This window comes from Sebastes umbrosus, chromosome 13, assembly GCF_015220745.1.
Source record: "Sebastes umbrosus isolate fSebUmb1 chromosome 13, fSebUmb1.pri, whole genome shotgun sequence".
Taxonomy (NCBI): Eukaryota; Metazoa; Chordata; class Actinopteri; order Perciformes; family Sebastidae; genus Sebastes; species Sebastes umbrosus.
This window is the reverse complement of record NC_051281.1, coordinates 3,563,012-3,586,871: the sequence shown is the minus strand read 5'-3', so window position 1 is coordinate 3,586,871 and position 23,860 is coordinate 3,563,012. Positions and strand designations below refer to the sequence as shown.

The following is a 23,860-nucleotide window of genomic DNA, read 5'->3' as shown; positions in this document are numbered from 1 at the left end:
GTGTGTGTGTGTGTGTGTGTGTGTGTGATGAAGAGGCAGTATAGTCTGTCTTTAGTGAAGATCCAGCAGGCTGTGTGTGTGCGTGTGTGTGTGTGTCAGTGAGTGTATGGTATGGTATGGTATATCTTCATGTAGGAGTCGACCAGTAACAGCAGCTGTCTGTGCAGTACAGCTGTGGCCAGTCAGCAGTTTTTTGTTCCCCAACACACACACACACACACACACACACACACACACACACACACACACACACACACACACACACACACCAGCCAAAACACGTCTAAAGAGACTGACTCTTAAAAATAAAGAGCTCTGTGAACCAACAGAGTCACCAGTGGCTGCAGAGAGAGTCAGTCCACCCAGACAGCGTTTCACTTGTGAATGAAAACCTGTTTGCTTGACCTTCATCATCGCACACTGACTGAGAGAGTCTGCTCAATAGAAACACACATCAACAACTTGTTATATGTGCACGATGCTGCTGACACAAGTAGCCTACTCTCTCTCTCTCTCCACTTCAACATGAGCAACAGCAGCAGCACATCTGGAACAGTCACGATGGATTCTCTCTGCTACAACAACAGGAGCACAAAAAACTTCAGCTTCTATATATATGTGACTCTCCAGCTTGCAACAGACTGAAGAAGAGGAGAGGAGGAGAGAAGAGCTGTACAGGTGAGCTTCTAGGTGAATGTACTCACAGTGAGTGGCGGCGGATGCTCCACTGAAGACGCTCAGAGTGTAAAGGGTAACCATATGCAGCAGAAAAACCATCTTCCCAGCTGTGGTGGTGGTGGTGGTTATTATCCAGTGTGTCCGCAGAGAGAAAACAAAGAGGAGAGGTTTCCTCCTCGCTCCTCCAGCACGGAGGGATAGAAGGAGTCTGGTGATGAAGAGGAGAGGAGAGCAAAACCGCTCCGACGACGACACTCCCTCACTGTGAGGCGATGCACGCCTCTCTCTCCTCCTCTCTCTCTCTCTCTCCTCCTCTCTCTCTCTTTCTCCTCCTCTCTCTCTCTCCACCTCTCCTTATGTCTGTCTCTCTCTCCTCCTCTCCTTCTGTCTGACTCTCTCTGTCTTCCTCTCTCCTTCTGTCTGTCTCTCTCTCTCCTCCTCTCTCTCCCTCTCTCTGTTTCAGTCTATATTGGCAGAAAGAGCATTGTGATGCCCAATGCTTTGCTTTAAAATGCACCACAGAGGAAAAGCTGTGTGCAGCAACAGCACCAATTCCTGCATGAATTCAGCTCTAACTTTATTGTGAAATAACAAGTATGTGTTGGAGTATAGCATGAGTGTTCTGGCATGCAGGTTGGTAACGAGTTCATCCTTTCTACCACTATTAGTTGCCTTTTGTAAGTACACTGTTAAGAATTTCCCAGTAAAATAACAGTAAAGAACTGTCAGCAGGGTTGCCTTTATGTTACTGTAAAATTAACATTATTACACTGTCGCTGAAATGTACAGCTTTGTACTGTTAATGAAAAATACAGTTTGAACTTTATTAATTTCACAGTATTTTACAGTTAATTTACTGTTTAAAGATACATTATATAGCTGTTTTTCCACCTTTCTTTTACATTATCTTACTGATTTGTTTTAATGCACTATTTAGGTTTTTACATACATTTTAATAAACATTATTTTTTGCCTAGATGAATAGACTTAGCAGGTTACAGACATAGGAATAGTCACATAAATACAATTAAAGGCACTTGTTAGGAAAAAGGCTATAATAGACTTGTTGACACTTTTCCCAAAAATGTGTGTCTCTAGCTGGCTACAAGCACAGAATGCAAACCAGAACAACATGTGATGAAGAACAATAAAGCTAATTCACTGATTTTACAGTCATGTACAATGTACAAGCCTCACATGAGCAGATCAGGTCCCAGAATTAAAACAATACTGCATGAAACTGTTACTGATGATACTTTAGACAGTTGATCAGCAGTAAAGTGATGTTTTTTAAGAATGCATTATAGTTCAGTTAAAAAACGGCCTATGAGCGTAATTTAACAGGTTTTCTTTTGTATAAATAATAAAGCACTGTTTTGAGCAATAACAGGTTAATACTGTTGAAATCCTGCTGTAAATTAACAACAATTGTTTACAGTATATAAAATGCACCACAGAGGGAAAGCTGTGTGCAGCAACAGCAGCAATTCCTGTATGAATTCAGCTCTAACTTTATTGTGAAATAACAAGTATGGTTGGAGTAGCATGAGTGTTCTGGCATGCAGGTTGGTAATGAGTTCATCCTCACTGCCACTACTGGTTGCCTTTTGTAAGTAGGGGTAGGGAGCCAATCATTGTGAAGCATCTGCTCTGTGTTTTCATGCAAAGAGCAGAAAATCTCTTTTTGTCTCATATTCAAATTTGTTTTATTGGCATGAGCACAATTTAAGTACAGGACTGACAAACAATGTGGCACGAGGTGTGTAATATGTGCATAAACAAGACTAAGAGTCCACAGCGATAGCGGGTTTTATGAGGGGCAGGGGAGGGGACACAATCACCAAGGGGCTCCATTAAGGAGCTCATAAAAGCACACCCGACTTTCCCTTTCACCAGCCATGACAGCATGTGCATGGTGTTGTTTTCACCTTGTGAGCCTGTGTGTGTCATCATGGAAAAATATGTTCCTGGAGACAACAATTGTAGCGGGAACTATACCACAGGAGAGGTTTTTGCATACTTTGCCAGGTGTTTATATTTCTGTAGACAGATGTTGTCACCATGATAGCATCAAAACTGCAAGATGCAGCCATGAAACTTTACAGATGTGTAGGTGAGATCAAAACAAAGGTTGATTTTGAAGATGGGTGTAGTTCGAGCAAGGGTGCCGGAAGTAGTGGGCAACTCCAGGGTCTGAAAAGTGAAGCCGATGCAGACATGATTTAAACCTGCATTCTCTCTAACAGCCAGCAGGGGGCGACTCCTCTGGTTGCAAACAGAAGTCTGATTGTATAGAAGTCTATGAGAAAATGAGCCTACTTCTCACTTGATTTATTACCTCAGTAAACATTGTAAACATGAGTTTATGTTCTCAATCGCTAGTTTCAAGTCTTCTTCAATACAGCATGATGTTCATTTAGTAAATTATGGTCCCATTTAGAGTCAGATAGACCATAAAGCAGGGGATGCTTTAGGGCGTGGCTACCTTGTGATTGACAGGTTGCTACCACGGCGTTGTCCGGTCTGGGAGTTGTCCGTGTTTTCGTCCTACATCTTTAACCCTTTCACAGTGTGTTTTCACTTCATGAAAGTTAATTGTAACATTTTGGCATTGAAGTGTTCTATTCAACGTTTGGTTGTACTTAGCTCCACCCTCTCGTGTCACTTCTGGTTGCAAAAAAACAAGATGGCGACGGCCAAAATGCCGAACTCGAGGCTTCAAAACAGCAGAACACAAACCAATGGTTGACGTCACGGTGACTACATTCACTTCTAATATACAGTTTATGGTGTGAACCCAATGCAAAATGGTCTCTTTTATTTTTTTTACTGATTTAAAACACCACTGTATTCTGTATGGAAGAAAATATAAAAAGTTAGATTTCATATCATGCAGAGTGCTCTGCAGCTGTAGTGTTCCTACAGTGTTGTCTGTCTAGTATCCCTTGAAGGGGCCCCTTGACCTTCTTCCTTCTGCTCTTTTGGTGTACTTTTATATTTATTTCTGAACACTGTGTGAAAAGATTTTTCAAAAAAATAAAAAATGATTAACTTAGTTTGACACAAATGAGTCAGTTAAATAAGTTGTAGACTAAATTGGAGGTGGAACGTCTTGAAATACCTCCGTTTAGGCAGTATTTTATTCAGGGACAGTTTGCTCCGACGTGCTGCAGGACAGCAATCCTTCCGACAGGATGTTTTAATCTTGACCAGAAAGGTGGACCGACTGACATCGCCTAGAGCCATGCCTCTAGTGCAGGTAAAGATCAGACTGTAACAAAAAAAATGAGACATCAAGTTTGAACATTGCTACACTATACAACAATTACACTAACTGGTGCAACAATTCATTAAAATAGAATAAAAATATATACGATATAGTTTAATAATTAATGGTAACAGTGAGATGATAAAAGCGAGAGCCATAGAAGAACAAGGATAATAAAAATATAAAGAGGAAGCAGAGGAGGAGCTCATTACAGCTTTATGTGATGTTCTGCTGCTGTTCCCTGTGGAGGGTTTCTATATGGCATGGTTCGTTTCCCCCCCAAGTAAATACTGAGTTTTCCTTTCTTGGTCTGAGAGAGTATCATATTCTTGGTGTTTGAGTATTATTTTTGCTGAAGAGCCTGATTTCTTATGCGCTCATACGGACTGCAGTGGAACAGGAAGTATTGCTCTGTGTTGCTGGCAGAAGCGACTCAGTCTGTTTTCTCTGGGTTGCCAGGTTTTTTCCTGTGAAAACCAATCTCAATGGCCAATTCGTGGTCACTTTGTGTGTCTTCTTTGATTAATTATTTCTTAGTTCCTGATCGCTTGCACAGCACAGATAATCTACCACTCTGAAATTGTCTCTTCAGTGCTAAATAGTATTAAAGTTTAGCTTGAGTTCTTGTTGTAGAAGACTAGAGGCTGGTGCACTTCACTCCATCTTATCCTTTTGGCAACACAGATCTTTGTCATAGAACAACTTCACTTGACTACCATAATATGAAATGGTTTGATTGTTGATTTGATTATCTTTAGCTGAGTTTGTTAAACATTTTTGCTAAATTTGAAATAACAAATACAACTGAATAAGCTGAATAAGCTGAATAATTTGCGAACAAATAGCAGTAAATCCACTTTAATTCAGTTCAAATTATCTTTACTGCTATGACTGTATATTAAGTACAGTATTGACATAGTATTTTGTGCACAAAGTAACGTTATAAAAAGACAACAAATAGTATAGGCTACTATACAACATACATTATGCAACACCATGTGCACTATACTACAATATATATGTTTATTTTTCACTATAATGACAGAAAAACACACATTCATGAAGATAAATCTATAGAAAGAATATACATGATATGATGAAATATTGTTTACAAGTGGTTCTTCTGTTGTTCGGGAGAGTCATAGAAAGAGATAGAAAAACAACGAGGAGAGGAGGCAGATTTCTGAAGAAGCTCAGCATCAGTTTCATGTGTTGTTCTACTGGTTTTCCCTCAGGCTCTGACACATATCGCTGCTTCCCAAGCAGTGTCAGTTTATTCCCCCAAGTCAATGTTGAATTTTGTTTTGGTCCAAGAATGTGTCGAATTTGTGGCATTTCCTGGAATACAACTACATCAGTAAGCTATAGCATACAATAAACAATATTCTAAGATGAGCTATACATCAGTTTAACATTTGAATCTTATGGTGAGCAAAGATGAGGAGACATCAAGTAGAAATCAAGCTTCCCCTCTGTAGATCATTTCAGCACCACGGTTGCGGACAGCTCCCTCTCCATACGATATAAATGTTCTCACTCTGACACGTTATCTGTGTAGATCCATTCATATATCATATTAAAAAATACATAACTGTGGCTGTCTTCCACTAAAGTAACACTTCATTTTAAGGGGTCCATTTTCCTATAATTTCCTAGAAAAGGAACTGATATGGAGATGTAAATTCATCGGAAGGTGACTGAAAAAGACAATGTAATTTGGCACAAAAAATGGCGAAATTGAGATAATGTCCACTTGGTGCACACTTCCAGGATATTAGTTCCATTTAACTCCGGTGTAATTTAGAGGAAATGGAAAAAATGTGATTGCTTTCTACAAGCAAGCGTACAAATTCAATATATATGGAGAATAATGTTCCAGAGACATTCCTCTGGAAATCAGCAACCATGAAATAAAACGTTACCCCCAATCATGATAATATTAGTATACAGGAGGACTTTTTGTATATTCTTTTCACTCTTACTTAAATTTGTATCTCGATATGTATGTATGATATTTGCATATAGATATTTGTAAATACATTTTTTGTACTTACCTTGTGTTGTTTGTGTGAGTGATGCACATGTTTCTATCTATCTATCTATTTCTTGTTTGTGCTACTTTGGAACCGCTCTATAAGCTGTAACCACAGCATTGACATATGTATAAGTGTTTGTGGCCACCTAGTGAAGTCCAATAATCACTCTCCTTTTAGCTCCGTTACAAACTTAAAAAACTAACTACAATCGTCATATACATACATGAAATCTGACCTCTGCATTTAACCCCTCCTAAGCATTTTACAGAGCAGTGAGCTGCTGTGAAGCTCCCGGGGACACTTCAACATACGGTAGACAGTATAGGATACATATTACTTATTACTACATATAGTATGGGAGCTGGGGATCGTACCACCAACCTTGTGATTAAAGGACGACCCGCTCTGCCCACTGAGCCACAGCCGGCCCCCTCAGGGGGTTGGTCCACTCCAACTCCTCAGGGAAATATCCGGCTCTTTAGCAGCTAAACGCTCCACTGTGTTCAGTAGCTTTAGGTGCTAACTGTGTGTGCTTTTTGGTGCTGGTCAGCTAGCATATGCTTTAGTGTTTTTTGTTGTTGCTGAAAACAACTGGTTACTATGGCTAAAAGTGTTGCTGATTAGAGCGATGAGACTGAACTAAAACAGTCAGTTTGTGGGCCATAAAAGCGATACTTCAAAGATGTTAATAATTGAGCGTGGATTACATGTAGTCATTCATCGATTCATTTTCTTGCATCATCTTTGTCCCTGCCATTAGGATCAGGGGAGGTTTGGAGTAGAGGTGCTTTCTACTAACACGTGAGGAAACTCCAGAATGTTCCTCTGCATTTATCTCTGCTTCTGAGGAAAACTGTGATTTTTTTTTTATTTATTGAGCGATATGTTATATTTATGTCTGTCTGCTTATGTGCTGCTGGGACTGTGAGCTGAACCGTGTTAGCACGCTGTACTGATACCAAACTCCAGCTGACTCCAGTCATGTAGTCATTAAAGTTAGGTGAAACTGACATTAGTAAGTAGGAGTTTTACCATGAATACTTTCGAGCGACACTATGCAACCTTTGAAAGAAGACATAAGATATTATTCATTTTATAAACAATAAGTTGAACTCATAAGCAATGAAACCAAAACATTCTCACTCCCAACTAGTCAAATACCAACGCCTGGTCAGGAATAATAATAATAAAAGTGCTTCACAATAAAAACATGATAAAAGTAATTAACACCCAGAACTTAAAATCCAAACAAAATAGAATGATATAAATAGTTACAACGGTGCACCATCAGTTAAGAAAAAGACAAAATATAAAAGTGAGTCTTAAGAAGAGATTTAAAGGAAGATACTGAGTTTGCTGAGCTCCACAGCTTTGTTCCACACCTTCGCTGACAAGTTTGGATATTGGAACTGTTAGTAGAGCCCTGGCAGAGAATCTCAAGCATCGATCAGGCTCATAGGGAGTCAGCAAATCACCGATATAGGCAGGAGCCAGACCATTCAAGGCTTTAAAAACAAGCAGTAAAAGCCTAAAATCAATTCTAAAACTCACAGGTAACCAGTGAAGGGCAGCAAGGATTGGTGTGATGTGGTCGCTTCTCTTGGTACGAGTTGGTCAGTGCTCCTACGCTTCAAATTATGCTGCTCTAGATACTCCTCTAGCATCACTTTTGGACGGCGGGTCAGTTTCCGTTCGCTACAGGCAAAGTGTCTTTTCAAAATAAACTTCTGTGCTCACATGAAACGTGCAGTTTCTTTTTAAAATAATCTTCCAACAAAAGGTGTGCTTGGTTAGGCTTAGGAAACAGTCGTGGTTTAGGTTACAATAAGTACGTTTGTTATGCAACTTACATATGCGTCGCTAGTTAAGTATGTAAGTTACATAACAAAAGTAAGGTAAAAAAGGTCAACATTGACTTTCCTGCTCTTTATACTTCATCAGTTGCTTTGACCGTTCACACAAATGGGTTTATGGTGGAGTTAGTTGAAAGCCCGGTGCGTCGGAATCAGACGCCGAGGGCCACTGGCCAAGCGTCGGTATTTAACGAGTTTGGGAGTGAGACCGGGTTGATGAAACACACCCCTTAATGAACTTAATACTCTGATGAGTTTTACTGCTACAGCTTCACTTCGCTGCAGCTTGCGGTGGCTGTTAGAACATTTTAGATAGATATTGCCGTGTACGTGATATCAGTGAGTCAGTTTGCTGAGTTTAGATATGGCTCTTTGCTGTTCATGCTACTGTAAAACTACATTTTAGCATCTCCATTTTAGCATACCGAATACCCACTGAGATCATTTCATTACTCGTTTCATTGTTTGATGCTGTGAAATAGCTTTTTAGCTTGTTGGGGGCATCATTTTATATGTATGGTGTCTAACCATCATAGTATATATATACTACTATACTATAGGGCTGGGCGATATATTGATATTATATCATTATCGTGATACAAGACTAGATATCGTCTTAGATTTTGGATATCGTTATTATGGCATAGGTGTTTTCCTGGTTTTAAAAGCTGCATTACAGTAAAGTGATGTCATTTTCTGAACTTACCAGCCTGATAGCTGTTCTTTTATTTGCCTTTAACCACTTAGTCATTATATCCACATTACTGATGATTATCAAAAATGTAATAATGTACATTATTGTGATATTAGATTTTCTCCATATCATCCAGTCCTACTATACGACAGTATTATGGGTCCTGGTAGCTGGGGGCCCAGACAGCTGCCCTTCCTTGCCTAATGGAAAAGTCCGCCCTTGAGCTCAGGAGGAGATTTTCATCACATCTGGGAAGTGTAATTGTAACTTCCGCCTGTTTTCTGGTTAGTTGGACACTGATTGTGAAGGAGAACTCTCTCCCCCCTCAAGGACACCATCAACACAAGTGCTCAGGCCTAAATATGAGACTTCTTTGCATCCGAAAACTCCTGCTCATCCATCATGTTGCGAGAGTGAAACTCTCCGCAGTGTCTGTGCTTCCCAAATTAAATTCTCCACAGTGGCTGCATCAGAGGACGATTCACTCAGTAGTTTTGTGCCAGATAGAGGATCCTGACAAAGCTGCAATCAGATAGGTGTCACAGATTCAGGTGATATGTGAGCCCCAAAAAAAAACGGGGAAGCGTATACTTTGCTCCCCTAGATAGCCTTAGCAACACCATTCCACAGCTGCCAAGTGGACAAAAGCCCTGCAATTCCAGCACCAGAAGGGGGATTAGACTCAGCTTGAATGGTCCTAATGTTTTCCCATATCTTTCTCTGGGCTTTTGCGTCCACATAATGCAAACAGAGTTCTCATATTCAAATCGCCTACAGCTGTAGTCATTGAAACAAATGTTTCTAAATGTTCCCCTCCTCTGTATCGAGCTCCAGAGAGTCATGAAAGGATCAAAGGAGCAATGACGCCGCGAGGAGCTGAACGCGGACAATGCAAACGGAAATGGCCAACTGACATTGTCAGCCACTTCATTTTAATTGCATGGATTATGGAGCTCGTTTCCAAAGCTAATGTTTCTTGTTTCATTGCCTTTCACGTTCCTCCGTGCTTTATTGCTCTCTCATAGCTTTTCTTTCTGCTGAAAAGCCAATTATGTCCCTTCATGCTTTCATTTGAATCGCATGGCTTTATTCGGTCACCCCGAGAAAAATGCCCCACATGGGAAATGTGGACGAGGTCATTATTGCTGACTAGAATCCGCTGGTTAGAGGTTAGCAGAACAATCTCTCTTTCCCACAAAAAAAAACCTGGATGAAATTCAGTTCAGTTCTTTCAAGCTTCTGTTTCCTCACATTGATCACATGGCTCCCCGGTATCAGCATTGACAGAAATGTCCCCATTCTCCATTGTAACCTGACAAAACTCCTTGCTTTTATTCTCCGGTGGAGACAATATCAACTGTCAAACCAGGGACAGCAGAAAATAGCCTCTGGAAAGCGTTTGAATAGCAAATCAAGTCAAGACTCGCTCTGCAGTCACAAAAGCAACTTTAGAGGAAAACCGACTAATCAAAAAATCACACAGAGACAAAGGATGCAATACAGGACGTAACGTAATAAAACAAAAGGAAGCACAAGACGGCACGTTGGGAAGATGAACAGAGCCTGCCAGTAAGAAGATAGCATCCCATTTTCATTTGGGTGGGTTAAATTGAAAATAAAATCCACCTTGTCACAGGCTGCATATGTTAAATCAAAGAGTGTTTTCTCAGGTTATTTCATTTGTACATTGTTAGGAGCATATATGGTGAGACCTACTAGCCAATCATTTCAAAAAGAAAAAAAAAGGATCAGAGAAAAGGAAACAATTTTCTGCAGCAGTATAATATATTTGTTCATCCCAATCCTTTTAATCATGTCACGTCTCCTCTGCCTCCCGCAGCGCCCCTGAGGGAGGTCCTGAGCTCCAGGTTGGGATCCGATGCCAACAATAGCAACAATAAAACAAATCTATAATATAATAACATCATCCTGGATAATAAATACACAATAGCTGTACTAAATTAAGAGACATGACTTGGCAGCGTCTTCATTCGCTGCCACACATACTGTAGTTACAGTAACGCATGCCTGTATCGTGGTTTCAATGTACATTTTGGTAAAAAAAAGCTTATTATTGTGATATGAAATAAGTCTTTAACTGTGTGTCCACACTGGGCTGTGTGCGCTGGTCATTCAATTTACACTCCAGCTCACATGATTTCCACCTTTAGCAGCTGCTTTTGTCGCTGTATGGTCTGCTATATTCCTCCATGTCTCATTGTGCACAAAATAATATGCTGCTGTACTTGGCAGAAGAATCATATTTGGCAGGGGAACTGAAGTGCTTGGGCGTGGGGTTTTCATAACATTTCATTTCAGATATTTAATCATCTACGAATGAGTTGCATTTTCTCTCTGTTCATTTCTCATTTCTTAACCTCCGTGACTTCCTCTTATTTCTAAGAAGAAAGTTAGAGTCGTCCTATTGTCATTAAAGCAGCCCAGTCGCCAGGGAAAAATGTCGGCATTGGACGTTATGCGTTGAATGTGGATGTTTTTGCATTCGGTATGAGCAGGTGACGTAATACAATGAGAGAAGCACAGTCAGGTGGTGTAATAATGAGTATAAGGCTCGATCCCAAGCCCCCCCTAAGGCCTTAAGCCCTGAACCCTCAGGGACTTACCTGACATCACCTGGTAAATGGTCGAGTGTGAGAGGCTGGTATGGTATGAATACGAATGGTCCAGCACTTTGCGGCAACATATCACGTTACCTTGGCAACGCCAATTGTGGGATTTTATTTTACGTTTTTTACTACCTGATTTGAACATCTTCCAGTCTCATGCCTCCTATGTTGAGCACACACACGAGATTCAAGCCAAAAATAGATGTATTTGTTTGTGAATCTACTCATTGGACCGATCAGTGATAAATAAATATCTTCGAAGATTTGCAACTTATAATGTTGAACTTAACCTGTGATTTGATAGATTAGTGCTTGTGCAACAATGACTTGATATTTTCAGTGTTGTATTTTAGAGGAATGTTCTGCCTCCCATGATCGGTCCAGCTGTGTGACCTGAATGACTTCCAATCAAGCAGATCACAAGTACCTGAGTGGTGATGTGTCTGTGTCCACATATTGCCTGTTCTGCTTTGTGATGGTGACTTGGCAATGCCTGAAGAAGATCTCTGTTAGATCGAAACGTTGCTTCATTAAAATTGCTGGGAGCTACCTATGCAGATTGCGGATCTTGTTTTTCTGATGTTTTGCCTTTTGCATTAGCTCATGCATGGGTTAATGCAAAAGGCAAAGCACACAGTCGTAGTAAGATGACCTCAGAAATGGAGGACCAACTTGTTGATTTGTGGCCACAACACAAGTTTTTTATTTAACATATCGCCATGACTTTATCCATTATTTTTCTTTTTTCTTCATGAGTTTTCAGTAGAAGTGCAAAAACTAACATACTAACAACAACACTTAACCTGTTTTTGTCAAAACAGCAAAATGAAAAGAAATGGTTGATGAATAAATGTGTGTGTATAGTTGTATAATACTTGTAGTCCTCTGATTTCAAGTGTTTTTTATGAACCATCTTAAATCCTTAATGTTTCTGTGTAAATTGAATATACCAGACTGAACACCCATGTGCCGTCCTCTTTTTTTTTTTTAACGCCTCTGGGCTTCCCCCGGTAACTCTGTGTTTAACGTTACAAAGCTATGAATTGTGGGTAATTCCCTCAGGCAAAGTCTGCAGAAATGAAGACTTATGGAAAGTGTTCATAAAGGGCTCAAAATGTCTGTGAGAGAGCCCTCATGCACTTGACGATTTGACAGTAAGACAACCCTAACCCCTCACGGACTTTGCGGTAAGTTCCCGCAAAGTCCGTGAGTCCATGGGTGTGGATATTTGGGATCGGGCCCACCAAGCAAGAAGGTGGACGGGTGGGACACAGGTTGTTGTGACAAAGGTGTCACAGCTGGTAAATCTGACTAATAGGAAGAAAGGAGAAAAAAACCCACCAAACAAATATATGTCATTCATTTTCTGCTTCTTTGGCTTGGAATTGTAACAGTTTCAGATCCATGCATCACTTCCATATCTCATAAGCAGCAGTGAACGGCTCTAATACGCTCTGAGATAACATCAGTTATTTTGCAGACTAAAGCTGAATAAATACTTTCACGCTAGAATAAATGCCCGCTGTAAATTCCTAATTTTGGAGAGAAAAACCTTGATGCTAAAATAAAGAATGATGGAAATCGTTTGTCCTCCTTACAAACATCTTTTTGTACTGTTCAATCCCCTGGATCATCTGTTCCTAAAATGAGCTGTTACTAAATATTTCCTCAGAGGTGCAACTGTTTCAAGCTGACTGAACCAGATGACAAAACTAGCTCGTTAAGATATGACCTGTTTAAAGTGAAGAGTAAAAAAGAAGCTTTTTTTTTACATTTCTGACCTGACAAATTCTTTTAAATTACATCTCACAAAAACACCACAATATACCTCAAATTACAAAATATTATACTTGTTAGGTTGCATATGTTGCACGTTTTCAACTGCATGAATGGGTCTTCTAAACACATATACGGATATAAAACAAAAAACAACGTAATGCCTCCATTTACAAAGGATTATCAGTTAGGTTTCATACAATGCTTGGCCCATAAAACTGTTATTTTTGAAGGTTCGGTTACAGCTTGGGATATTTCAGTTGATTGCTTTTGATTGTGCGGCGAACAGATGTTTCCTAACAACATCGAAATTTATGGACGTGATTAAGGTCTTTGTGCTTTGACATTCTGGAAGTTCTGACAAGTTCACAAACTAAGTAATGGCTAATGATGAATAGCTGGTGCAATATAATATCCCGAGCGAAAACACACTCTTACAGAACATTGTAGATGCCAGAACAGAACATAGTAGTTCAAAACACAGAATATAAGACACTAAAATCTACCTCAGCATTTCCGCTTTAACACGATATTCCTCAAGCAGCATAAACATAGATGGTTTCAACCACTCACATCACAATTGAGACTCTTCTTCCAAGAAAAACAGCATCAGCCGTTGCAGCAAATGCCCAAAAACGGTTAACGTCTGAGTGACGAAGACTTCTAGCGGCTGCAGGAATTCTGACTCTTGTTTGAAGGGAGTAAAGGAGGAAGTAGTGTCACGTTAAGGAGCCACAAAGCAAAACATGGGCTGTAAGTTTGTAGCTATACCTATGCAAAGTAATGCACAAGAATTTGGATACATCCCACGTAATTGTTAGCCAGGGCAGGTGTTGTAGTGGGGTGGATGGGTGGATCTAAAACAACCCGGTCTCATGGGAAGGCACATTAATAGCACAACATTTTTCCTCTGGTTCATCACAGTTTACTCAGGTATAGTAACAGTCACAATGCTACTGACACTGGGGATGAATTCTCTGAGGTCTTATCTATCCATAGAGACCAAGATCATGCATATAGACCTGGTAGTTGTGGAGCTATTCTTGATTTATTTTGGGTATGTCATAGGCGAACCACACCTTCCAGCCATCCTATAGGGCTTAAGAGGTTATGTATTGTTCTGGACAGCAATTACAAGGTTACATGTTTTGTAGTTTAACTTGGAGAACTTGTTGCTCATGATCCATGTGATCACCCGATGTAAATACCGAAGACCTCTCCCAGGTATTTATAGTGATCTACAACAGAACCCATTATCAACACATGGGTAGCTTCCACTTTATTTATTTTTTACAAAACTCAGGTAGCATGCTTTTAGTCTTACAACATTCAGCTCTAAGTAATTTATGTCAAAATACGGTATGAACAAGGTAATTTCATGCTGATAATGTCTCGGGGGGAGACTAGTACAACGTGTAACAAGGTGTTTATTTGTTGTTTTTTTACCACACATGCAAATACAGATGGTAAATCCACATGTCGGCGTTGTTTTTTCCCCACTGGAAGTTCTCACACTGCCTGTGCTTTGGGAGGGGAATTATGACCTGAGGCTGGATAATGTGTTTTTGAAAACTGCTGCAGAACAAATAATTAAGCGTTTGTAGCAATGTGATCATGAGGGATGAGAGGCTTTAATACAAATAACCACGACAATGTTACAGTTTGGATTAGAGATTGTTTTAAAACTGCATTGCCTGTGCTTTAATTATTGTTTTTTCTCCCTTACATTTTCTTCTTCAATAAAGTTCATCATTGCCACGGAATAAAAGGGAATAGATTGGTTTAAACTCAATTATAAGATTGGATGGCTGTAACAGCAAGTTGTTTGCCAGAGAACAGTGTTGAGCAGAGCCGATGACCAGAGTACATCAATAGTTCACGGTCATGTTTTGCTTCTGATTATGCTGCGGATCAGTCCCTCAATTAAAAAAAAATGCATTCTTATAATCCAATTTTCATTTTTCATTATTTTGATTTCCTTTCACCTCCTTTCTTAACATTCAAAATAAATCCTCTGATTGCTTGTTGGAGAAACAGAATGTCATATCCATACTGTGTGACCTATTCACTGTCATTTTCTCAAGCGGATAATGGAGGAGGCAGGTGGACGCAGCAGCTGGAATCATTCTGGGCCACGAGGCTCCTATCCAGCGCCGTAATATATTGCAAGCGTATTCTCATTTTGAGGGAGATTTGTCATAATAGAGAGTCGGCCAGATGCGTCCCCACCGGTTGTAGAAGCTTCTCCTCGCCCACTGGGTCACCCTGTCAAACACGGAGACATATACTCTTTGTCATACTTGGGCTCCCACCATCTTACATTATGGAGAGGGAGGGAATGGAAAGACCTTGGCTGAAAATCACAAACCTGAACGAGTCGGAGCTGCAGATTAACGCCTGTGCGACTCGGTGTATGTCTGTGAGGGAATGTGTGTGGTCCTACACACTGTGGGTAGGAGGTAGAAAGAGGAAAAACACATAATGAATCAGGGGTTGTATTCATAAAGTATATTATTTTACCATAGAGAATCCTGAGGGTGCTAACCCGTGCACGCACCGGAGTCTTCCACAAGCTGCTAGCTTCACCAACACGCTCTCATCCCAACTCTTCGCATAATTAGGCTTTGTCAGATCTCTTTGTGTCACTTTTCGGTTGCAGTAAACAAGTGCTTAGAGTTGTGAATTAAACAAAAATGACATAGCTGGACTTAAAATTACAATGTTTTTACAGTGAAAATGTGACTTTGTGAACACAGGACACGAATAAACAGCTGATTGTAAAGTGAAAAGTCAAATGTAACGCACCGCGAACAACGGCAAACACCTCCCCTCACACCCAGCCCGTCTGCACAAAAATGCGTATAAATACCACAATAATGCGCAAGGTGCTTAGCGTGCAATAAGTACGCCTTTCTTCATGAAATCGTGCAAAAGGGCTGAAGTTGGAGTTATAAGTTACGTAGCTAAATAGTTTAATTTGCTATCGGACAAAATGAATAGATGGATAGACTTGATGTGATTGGTTTGTTGACCAACATATACTCATCTGTGTGCCATCCAGGAATTGGCATAAAATAATAATAATAATAAGCTTTATTTATTGATTTTAGTTGGCAATCATATAATGGAAAGTAGGAAAACTGTTGAACAATGTTGGGTGTTGAAAGAACATTTTGAATTTGATGGATAATGCAGGCAGACAAACAGCTGGATTAAAGTATTTTTTCCAATAGAGAGTTATCAGAACCTTGATCTCCAACTACTGGATTGTTTGTTGGCAACCCTACCAGATCCACCACCATTAAAACACTCCTTTGTGATTGAGTCAGTCCCTTTTTAAAAGCTCCATAAGCCTTTTTCATGGAGGACATTTTCATGCGTCACAGTGGGAGAAGCACAGGTGTAAATAATGAACTTTGATTTCAGGCTCCTGCTGGCTCTCTGTGGCTCTCAGTGGAACAGAGCCATCGTTAGTGCTATTAGTAACACCTGTACTCTTCCTATACTGCGACAGAGTCCGCTGTGAGAAAGGCCTTTAAAGCTTTATAATGACTTTACCAGCAGCCGACTTATCTCCAACTTCTCCAACAGGAGCAGGTTTTACTGTTGAAAAGCTTTGTGATAGTCCAAGGATTTTTAAAGTGAGGGCTGACATGCAATAGTTTTGTTAGTCAGTTAGAAGCTGTACTTTGGGTTTTAGGATGTTTTGTGACTGCAGCCCCCCCGAGCAGTTTGTTTTAAAAGAGACCTTGATTATCCCAGTTAAAAGATACAACACCGCCTGGCAGTGAACTGATGTATTCTCTCTGTAGCGCAGTCACACAAGCAGGTGGCTTGAATTGTATTGTGGTTTATTTAGGCATTCTCTTTAGTTCCTCTGATGAGCTTGTCCCTGTGTTGTTGTTGTTGATCATTCCCATTCATATTACGAGCCCTTTCTCTTTGATTCGGTCTGACTGACAAAACCTGATATTTACCATTGTTTTCATAAATACTTTAAAAGTTCTCTGCAATCAACAGTTATTTTAGCTGAGCAGCTCAGCAATAAATGTTACCTTTGTGAAGCTTCAAATGTTCAGTATTCGTTGATAAAACTCTGGTCATTTTCGACGCTATCGTTGGGAGGCGTCCTCCACAATGGACAAACTGGTGGGGAGGAAGCATGGGTAAACTTTTCACCACAGCTAAGTGTAAAAAACCTCTTCTCCATTCAGCATTTCTTTGTGTTGTCTGAAGCACTCAGATCAAAACCTGATATTTATAATTGATGACTTAACACACTTTAATATCCATCCAAACATCCTTCCATATTCTGCCACTTTCCGGAGTGTGTATTTGCACCCAAGTGAGAATAATCACACGGCAGCTATTCAGCTACTTACATCCGGTAATAGTAGTAACATAAACAGCGATAACGTACATGCAAGGAGTAGGTTGTGGTGGATGGGTCGAACTCAGGACTTTCATTCCGGAGGCTGGGCTGAACGTCCTGCGAGAAGCCTATCTTACTCTCCATTTCTCTCTCCGTCTCTCACTCACTGAAGGTCCTTTCAGACACAACGTGACGTCGGCAACACTGCGCTCTGAAACCAGTTATTTACAATGGCTTGTGCTGCGCCACGATGGCTCTTCGCTGCGTAGAGCAAAGACAAACTTCGGATGCTGCGTATTGTGATGTGCAGCGAGCGCAGCTCAAACCGCGTTGTGGCGCGAGCAGCCCTCGAAAGGTGTGAACATTTGTCAGAAATTGGGAGAAATACGGGAGAATTGTGACTCCAGGAGGAAATTTAGAGAGGGCGATAAAAAAAACGGGAGTGTCCCGGGAAAATCAGGAGGGTTGACGAGTATTATGTATTAGTATTTTGCATTCGATCAGACTAAGGGACGTTGTATAAGGAGCGACTGTTATTGAAAGTTACGTTATTATAGAACACAAATCATGATCTTTTTTCTTGACTTAACCAGGTAGTTCTGTTGCCTAAACCTATCCAATCATTTCACAATGTCAATCACGTGTCATTGTCCGTCTCTGTAAGCGTGATATTGAGGCTGATGTGAAACGTATTTATGAAACGTTGGTTCAGAAACGTCCACATTTAACATATCTCATGGGTTGCAGATGTACAATGCCAACATTTTTTTCTGGCAACTGGGTTGAGCTGAAACCTGCAAACAGTGTTCAAAACTTTATTAATATTTCATGACAGTGCTGTAAGATGCCTCCATGATGTTTGAATAATACAGAAAAGAAAATCCTTGTGCATCGTATAAAATTACTTACTGAAATTGGAAAACATTTAAGAGACAAACAGACACAAATAACCTGAACTGTTAGTCCTGGGAGATTTTTATTCCTCTTCATGGATTCGTCACTTCAACCAAAGAAACTACTCTATGACCTCTTTTTCACCTCAACTGACAAACACAAGGAATCCAGTTTTCCTAAAAGACAACAAGCTGAGAAGAATAAAGGGATTCCTTAAACTTGTATCTTAAGAAGACGACAGTAGACACAGAAGATTGCTGTGTTAACTTACTGCGGTTGTAAAGGTTGGCTGCCCCGGGACCTCATAATGGTAATTAAGAAAATTTCCCACCAGTGTGCTCGAAAACCAACTTGCTGATGACAACTTTTCAGATGGCATTATGACTTTATAAAGGAACGCAGTGTCCTAATTTACTTCACTTTCACAGGCTTCCATTATAGAGGTGTATAATAAAATACTTTTTTTTTCCCTTGACACTGCTGCCTTTTCATTATCATTTTCTCTGTCTCTGCTTGAGGACAGGAAAGAGGTCATTGTGAGTGCACTCAGCTGGTGGCAGAGCTACAAAAGCTTCACATAGAGGCTAATTCACAGTGCAGCCCTCCACCATCAAAGTGCTCGCTTGTGGATTTAATTGAGAGCAGCTAAGCTCCCAACTGGGGATTCTACACCACGGCCGGCTGACACTGGCAAATCATACCACCTTGTCATAACTGAAGCTCTGTTTTTTTGCTGAGACAAAAAAAAAACACAACTGAGTTTATAGTTACAATCACATCCTTCTCTCTCATCACCACCATAATGATTCCCTTCTGAACATCTCAGAGCTGCTGCTGCGTTGTCTTATTTTTGAAATGGGTACATTTTTTTTTCATGAAATAATGTTGTTTTGTCTTTTAGAAATTAAATCGGATGCATGAAATCAAACACAATAAAACTGCCAAAGGAATTTGGAGGTTTAGCCGTGTCGCATTCGAAGTAATTGGCCCACACAGTTGCAGCCATAATGATTTGGATAAAAATATACATCTACATCCAGATGGCTGTGTGTTCAAAAGGCGACTGAACCGACAGATAATTAAACAAAGTCCTTAAGATACGCTTGCATGTGGAGAAAAGTACAACACATGATTATCTAGCATCACTGCCAAATTCTGGGTTTAAAAAAAGAGTCTTTTCACATTGTGAATACTAACATGTCTGAATGATTTACAAAGTTCAACAATGATTTAGCCCTTTTAAATTTAGAATTCCTCATAATGTAATAACCCTCCCACTCTCTGAGCAGCAGCCTGGCTGCCGTGTAGTTTAGTCACCGGTCTCCTCCTCCAGGAGCCGAGCAGCGGCGGTGGGAGCGTCGTTAGCTGATGCGGCTCACCTGAGCAGCCTCGGCCCTGAAGTAATCAGCTCACTCTCGCTTCCCTGCAGGCACCTGTTTTTTTTCATGCCTATAAGTTTTGGTTTGCATTCATCAATATAACAACGCTTTGCATGCAGTACTGACATGATTAACTTTCCTGCTGTGTTGTTCATTTTTTAAACATGGCCATGTTGTCTGGTTTACCAATATCATTTTTGATTTTGTGCCTCCTGCAACCCAAACTCTTTTCTTTTCTCATCTAACACAAAGATAACTAGAAGGGCACTCGGAGAGAGCAGCCGTTTCCATAAGTGAAAAATAATATGTGTATCCGCCCCGTGATTTGGAGCCACTCCAAAATGTAATGGCTTATGCCTTGGCCCATGCTTCATCCTTTCACCAACTTTCATGTAAATTGGGACAGGAGTTTTTCCGTAATTCTACTGACAAACAGACAAACAAACCAACAAACAAACTTAACCAAAAACATAACCTCTTTGGCAGAGAAAACTAGCAAAAATCTACCCAAGACTGTCTCAAAAAGTGGTGTTTCCTCAAGTGTCATTTAAGCACCTGCTAAATATTCTTTGACATTTCTTTCAACTGAGGGGTGAATTCACAAAAAGATTGCAGCTTTTGCAGCCGCTAAACGTGCAATTAAAACAAAAAGAAAACGTAATATAACCGTGTAATTCTCAAAGGACCCCAAAAGGGTGAAATGCACCCCTAACTGCACTGCCAAGCAAATAGCTTGCTATTTGCACATATTGAAATTAAGTAATATGCACATTCGGTGCAAAATCAGCCCCTTTCTGTGCAAATAAGCCTCACTGCATAAACAGTCCAATTCATAAAGATCAGCGCTGATACGCAGTTACAGTGAAATTATAACCGTCTTCACAGAGTTGGTGGTAACTGAAGAACATTTATAACGGGTGTCCGCTCAAACTGGGATGCAGTGACTGGATGTAACGACAGTTGTGTCATGAAAAATAAATGAATAAAGGCCTACATGGCATTTTTGAAAAATACATAAGAAACAAAACAAGATGTCAATAATTAATGAAGTTACGCTGCTGTGTATGTAATGTAATTAATATTTTCCTCATTAATGATGTATTATTTCACCCACCCACATACTGTTGCGGTCTGCAGCGCAGTACGTGGGCACATGAAAGGAGAGTTAGTTAAAGTTAAATGAGCCAGAGTCTGACCCGAATCGACTCCGATCCTGCTTCGACTGACTCTCACCCCTCACAACCGACGCACTGGCCTCAACCACATTTATACTTTGCTACATGGATAATTGCAATCAGATACAAACAAAGGGCACTCAGCTGCAAAACTTTATTGCTGTGTTTGCGCTGTAGTATCATTAGCGCAATATCTTCTGTGAATCGGACCTTGCGACGAGGCAGCGGTTGAGAATGATGCGCAATTCATGTTGCTATCAGCCCAATCCCTTTTCTTGTGAATTCTCCCCTCAATGTGTCATTTTTCATTTCTCTATTACTATTAGCTCACTTGACGCAGCCAGTTTTTCCTCCAGAGTTTCACCTCAGAGTCCCTCAGTTTTCATCAAAAATTACCTGCAAAGTGTCTTTGAGTGACCTTCACCATTTCCCTATTCCAACTTTCTAATACAATGTGGAATTCAAGCTAGCCAAGGGCAAAAGGAAATATGAGCAGACCAAGAAAGGTATGAGGATAGCAAGATATTTTGAACCAGGTATTTTTTGCTTTTTAAGCGTTAAACTACATTTACTGTTTACTGTCTACATGAATATTACAGCATGACAGATACTTGTTGAACAGTAACCCCCTGTCAGCAACTCCACCTCTCACAGATCTCACAGATTAACAGGGTCAACACCTCAAAACTGTGTGGACAAGATGGGGGTTTGACTTCTCATTAACCTCTTAAATCCTATAGGTGCTGTAAGGTGTGGTTCGCCTAGACAGACATACCCAAGATAAATCAAGAATAGCTCCACAACTACCAGGTCCATATGCATGATCTTGGTCTCTATGGATAGGTAAGACCCCAGATAATGTGTAAGTAAAATTGTGACTGTTACTATGCCTGAGAAAATTGTGATGAACCAAAGGAAATATTTACATTTTTATCCTTGCCTAAAATGTTTTTCTAGATTAGACAGTGGATAACACCATTATAGCAATGATGCCATGCACAGAGATGCTACTGAATTCATTCAGCAACTCCTTGACTACAACTGTGCCAAAGCAGATATAAATAACACAAAGCACATAGATTCTATAAAGGTTTTAGTGAAGATAGGACCAGGAGGACTCTCCATTTGGCCACTTGGATACCCAAAGTGTGCCAAATGGGTTTTCTACCTCTTGAAAGGGAATCTGGCTCTAAACTACTACTAATATCCACTACAGGAGGCTATGTGCACACAATGGAGCCTTTGGCCATGACATATAACCTGTGCATCATCACATTCTACCTTTGTGCACAGTAAACAATCAATAAAAAAATAACTAAATTGTATAATTTTGACTCCAAATGGAGTAGTTTTATTATAATAATTCAATATGATCAAGTAAGATAATAACAAATAAGATCAATAACAATGTAGTTAAGATACAAAAAATAATCCAAAGTCAAGTATGTACATTCAATATACATAAAAACGGTCAAAAATATCATAAAGTAAAAATAAAATTTCTCGCGCGTTGATTTTGAAACTAAAATATTGAAATTATTGCCAAACAAACATTGTTTGGACAAAATACACTTGGAGTTTTGTTTTAGTAGCGTTAAGGCCTCGTCTTTTAGAAACTATTTGTTCCGTTGGGTAAAAGTGGTTAAAATACAATGAACCAGGATAATTAAAACCATTTTGTTATGTTTGTTTGTGTCTACCTGTGGAGCTCATCCATTTTTGTCTTCATCAGTAAACATCAGGGCAGCCTGAAGATCTTCATGGACGCATCGGGAAAATATATTCAGTCAAGAAAATGTTGCTTCATTTCAAAAGCTGGGTTGTTACTGAGTTGTCGATAAATGGTAGATCTTTTATCAATAGATGCCAGTCCTGTGGTTGTTCTGCCATGGATGGAGTATGAGGTTTCATTCGTCCTGAGCCTTATCTGTTACATGGAGGAGGAAATAGCAGCTAAATTCTGTAATGTTTAGATATCAAACCATTGTGTTTTTGATCACTGGGGACATACTGAATAAGTAGTTGAATGTTTTAAGGCTTCTTATTTTTAAATTAAGCGAATCTGTGAAAGTGCTAATTAGTTTCATCTTGTTAGTTCCTCTTGGATGGCACCATTGGTGTGAAGGTTACACGATTATTTAATTGGTGTGAAATGTTTTATACTTTGATGTGATGGTGAGGTAAAATCTTCAGATCTGGAGTCGTGATACGAAGAGATAAGAGTTTAGATTTTGACCAGTTGATTGAGTAGGCAGACACTTTGCCAACTTTTGCTCAGTGTCATCTGAAAAAGAATGGTGTTCACTTCAGCCCAGTGGGTCATTACAGGATTAATGTGTGTTTTGGCTGCCTGAGGGCATCTCTAATCTGATACCTCACCTACTGCAATTTGTTAATGCTGGAGAAAGCGAAAGCTCATTCCCACAAGGGATGGTGTGGACTGTAAATGTCTACAACTGTGATATTGCCAATAACAACTCTGTGTAGACAAATAGTTTAAACCCAAGTGTGATTATACACTCCCAACCTCATCATTGACTTCCTGTCTCTGTCTGTGTGGCGCTCTCTGGAAGAGATAGCCACACAGAAGCACAAGGAGCATCTGATCGGCGTAACCTTTATACAACATGCCCAAATGGATGCTGTCCTCATTAGAGCAAATGCATTTCTATTTCTAGGGCTTGATTACCACCAACAGTAGCCAGACAAAGACGACATTCACTGAGTCAAGAATGAGGTCATGTTCGTGTTTTTACACAAGACAAAGCTCTCTTTTAAATTAGCGCCACACATTTTGCTAAAGAGCAGCAGGAATGGGCACAGATGTTGGTGAGACTAACAAAGACGGACAAAAAGTGGGGTTATCGCTGGAATTGCAATTTGTGTAATTCAGTCTGGTGTCACACTGACTTCACTTGTCTGTGTCCAAATCAGAGTTTGATTGCTTCTCTCTCCCCTAAGCCCTCTGTTCACACTTGTCTATTGATCCTGCAGTCTGTGATGTGTTTGCTTAATGCTTTCCTGAGGTGTTAACCCCATAACAAGGAAGAAAGTCAGCACTGATTTTGATGTACACTAAGGAAATGGCACGACTGGAGAAGGTTTGAT

General features: G+C 40.1%; 2 protein-coding genes and 1 long non-coding RNA gene across 3 annotated transcripts in view; 1 reads left to right on the top strand and 2 right to left on the bottom strand.

Moving 5' to 3' along the window:
• LOC119499809 (contactin-associated protein-like 5) overlaps nucleotides 1–974 on the bottom strand; it is a 106,441-nt gene extending 105,467 nt beyond the window's left edge. The window contains exon 1 of the mRNA XM_037789007.1: nucleotides 705–974. Within this exon, the coding sequence (XP_037644935.1) occupies nucleotides 705–777 (73 nt within the window). The 5' untranslated portion in view covers nucleotides 778–974. The remainder of the gene's footprint in view (nucleotides 1–704) is intronic.
• Nucleotides 1–23,860, bottom strand: part of LOC119499822 (trace amine-associated receptor 13c-like) — a 978,627-nt gene that overhangs the window by 688,462 nt on the left and 266,305 nt on the right. The window lies entirely within an intron of this gene.
• Nucleotides 7,424–23,808, top strand: LOC119499839. The gene is made up of 3 exons (XR_005209453.1): nucleotides 7,424–7,599; nucleotides 9,075–9,080; nucleotides 23,798–23,808. It is a non-coding gene; the product is annotated as an uncharacterized LOC119499839 (long non-coding RNA).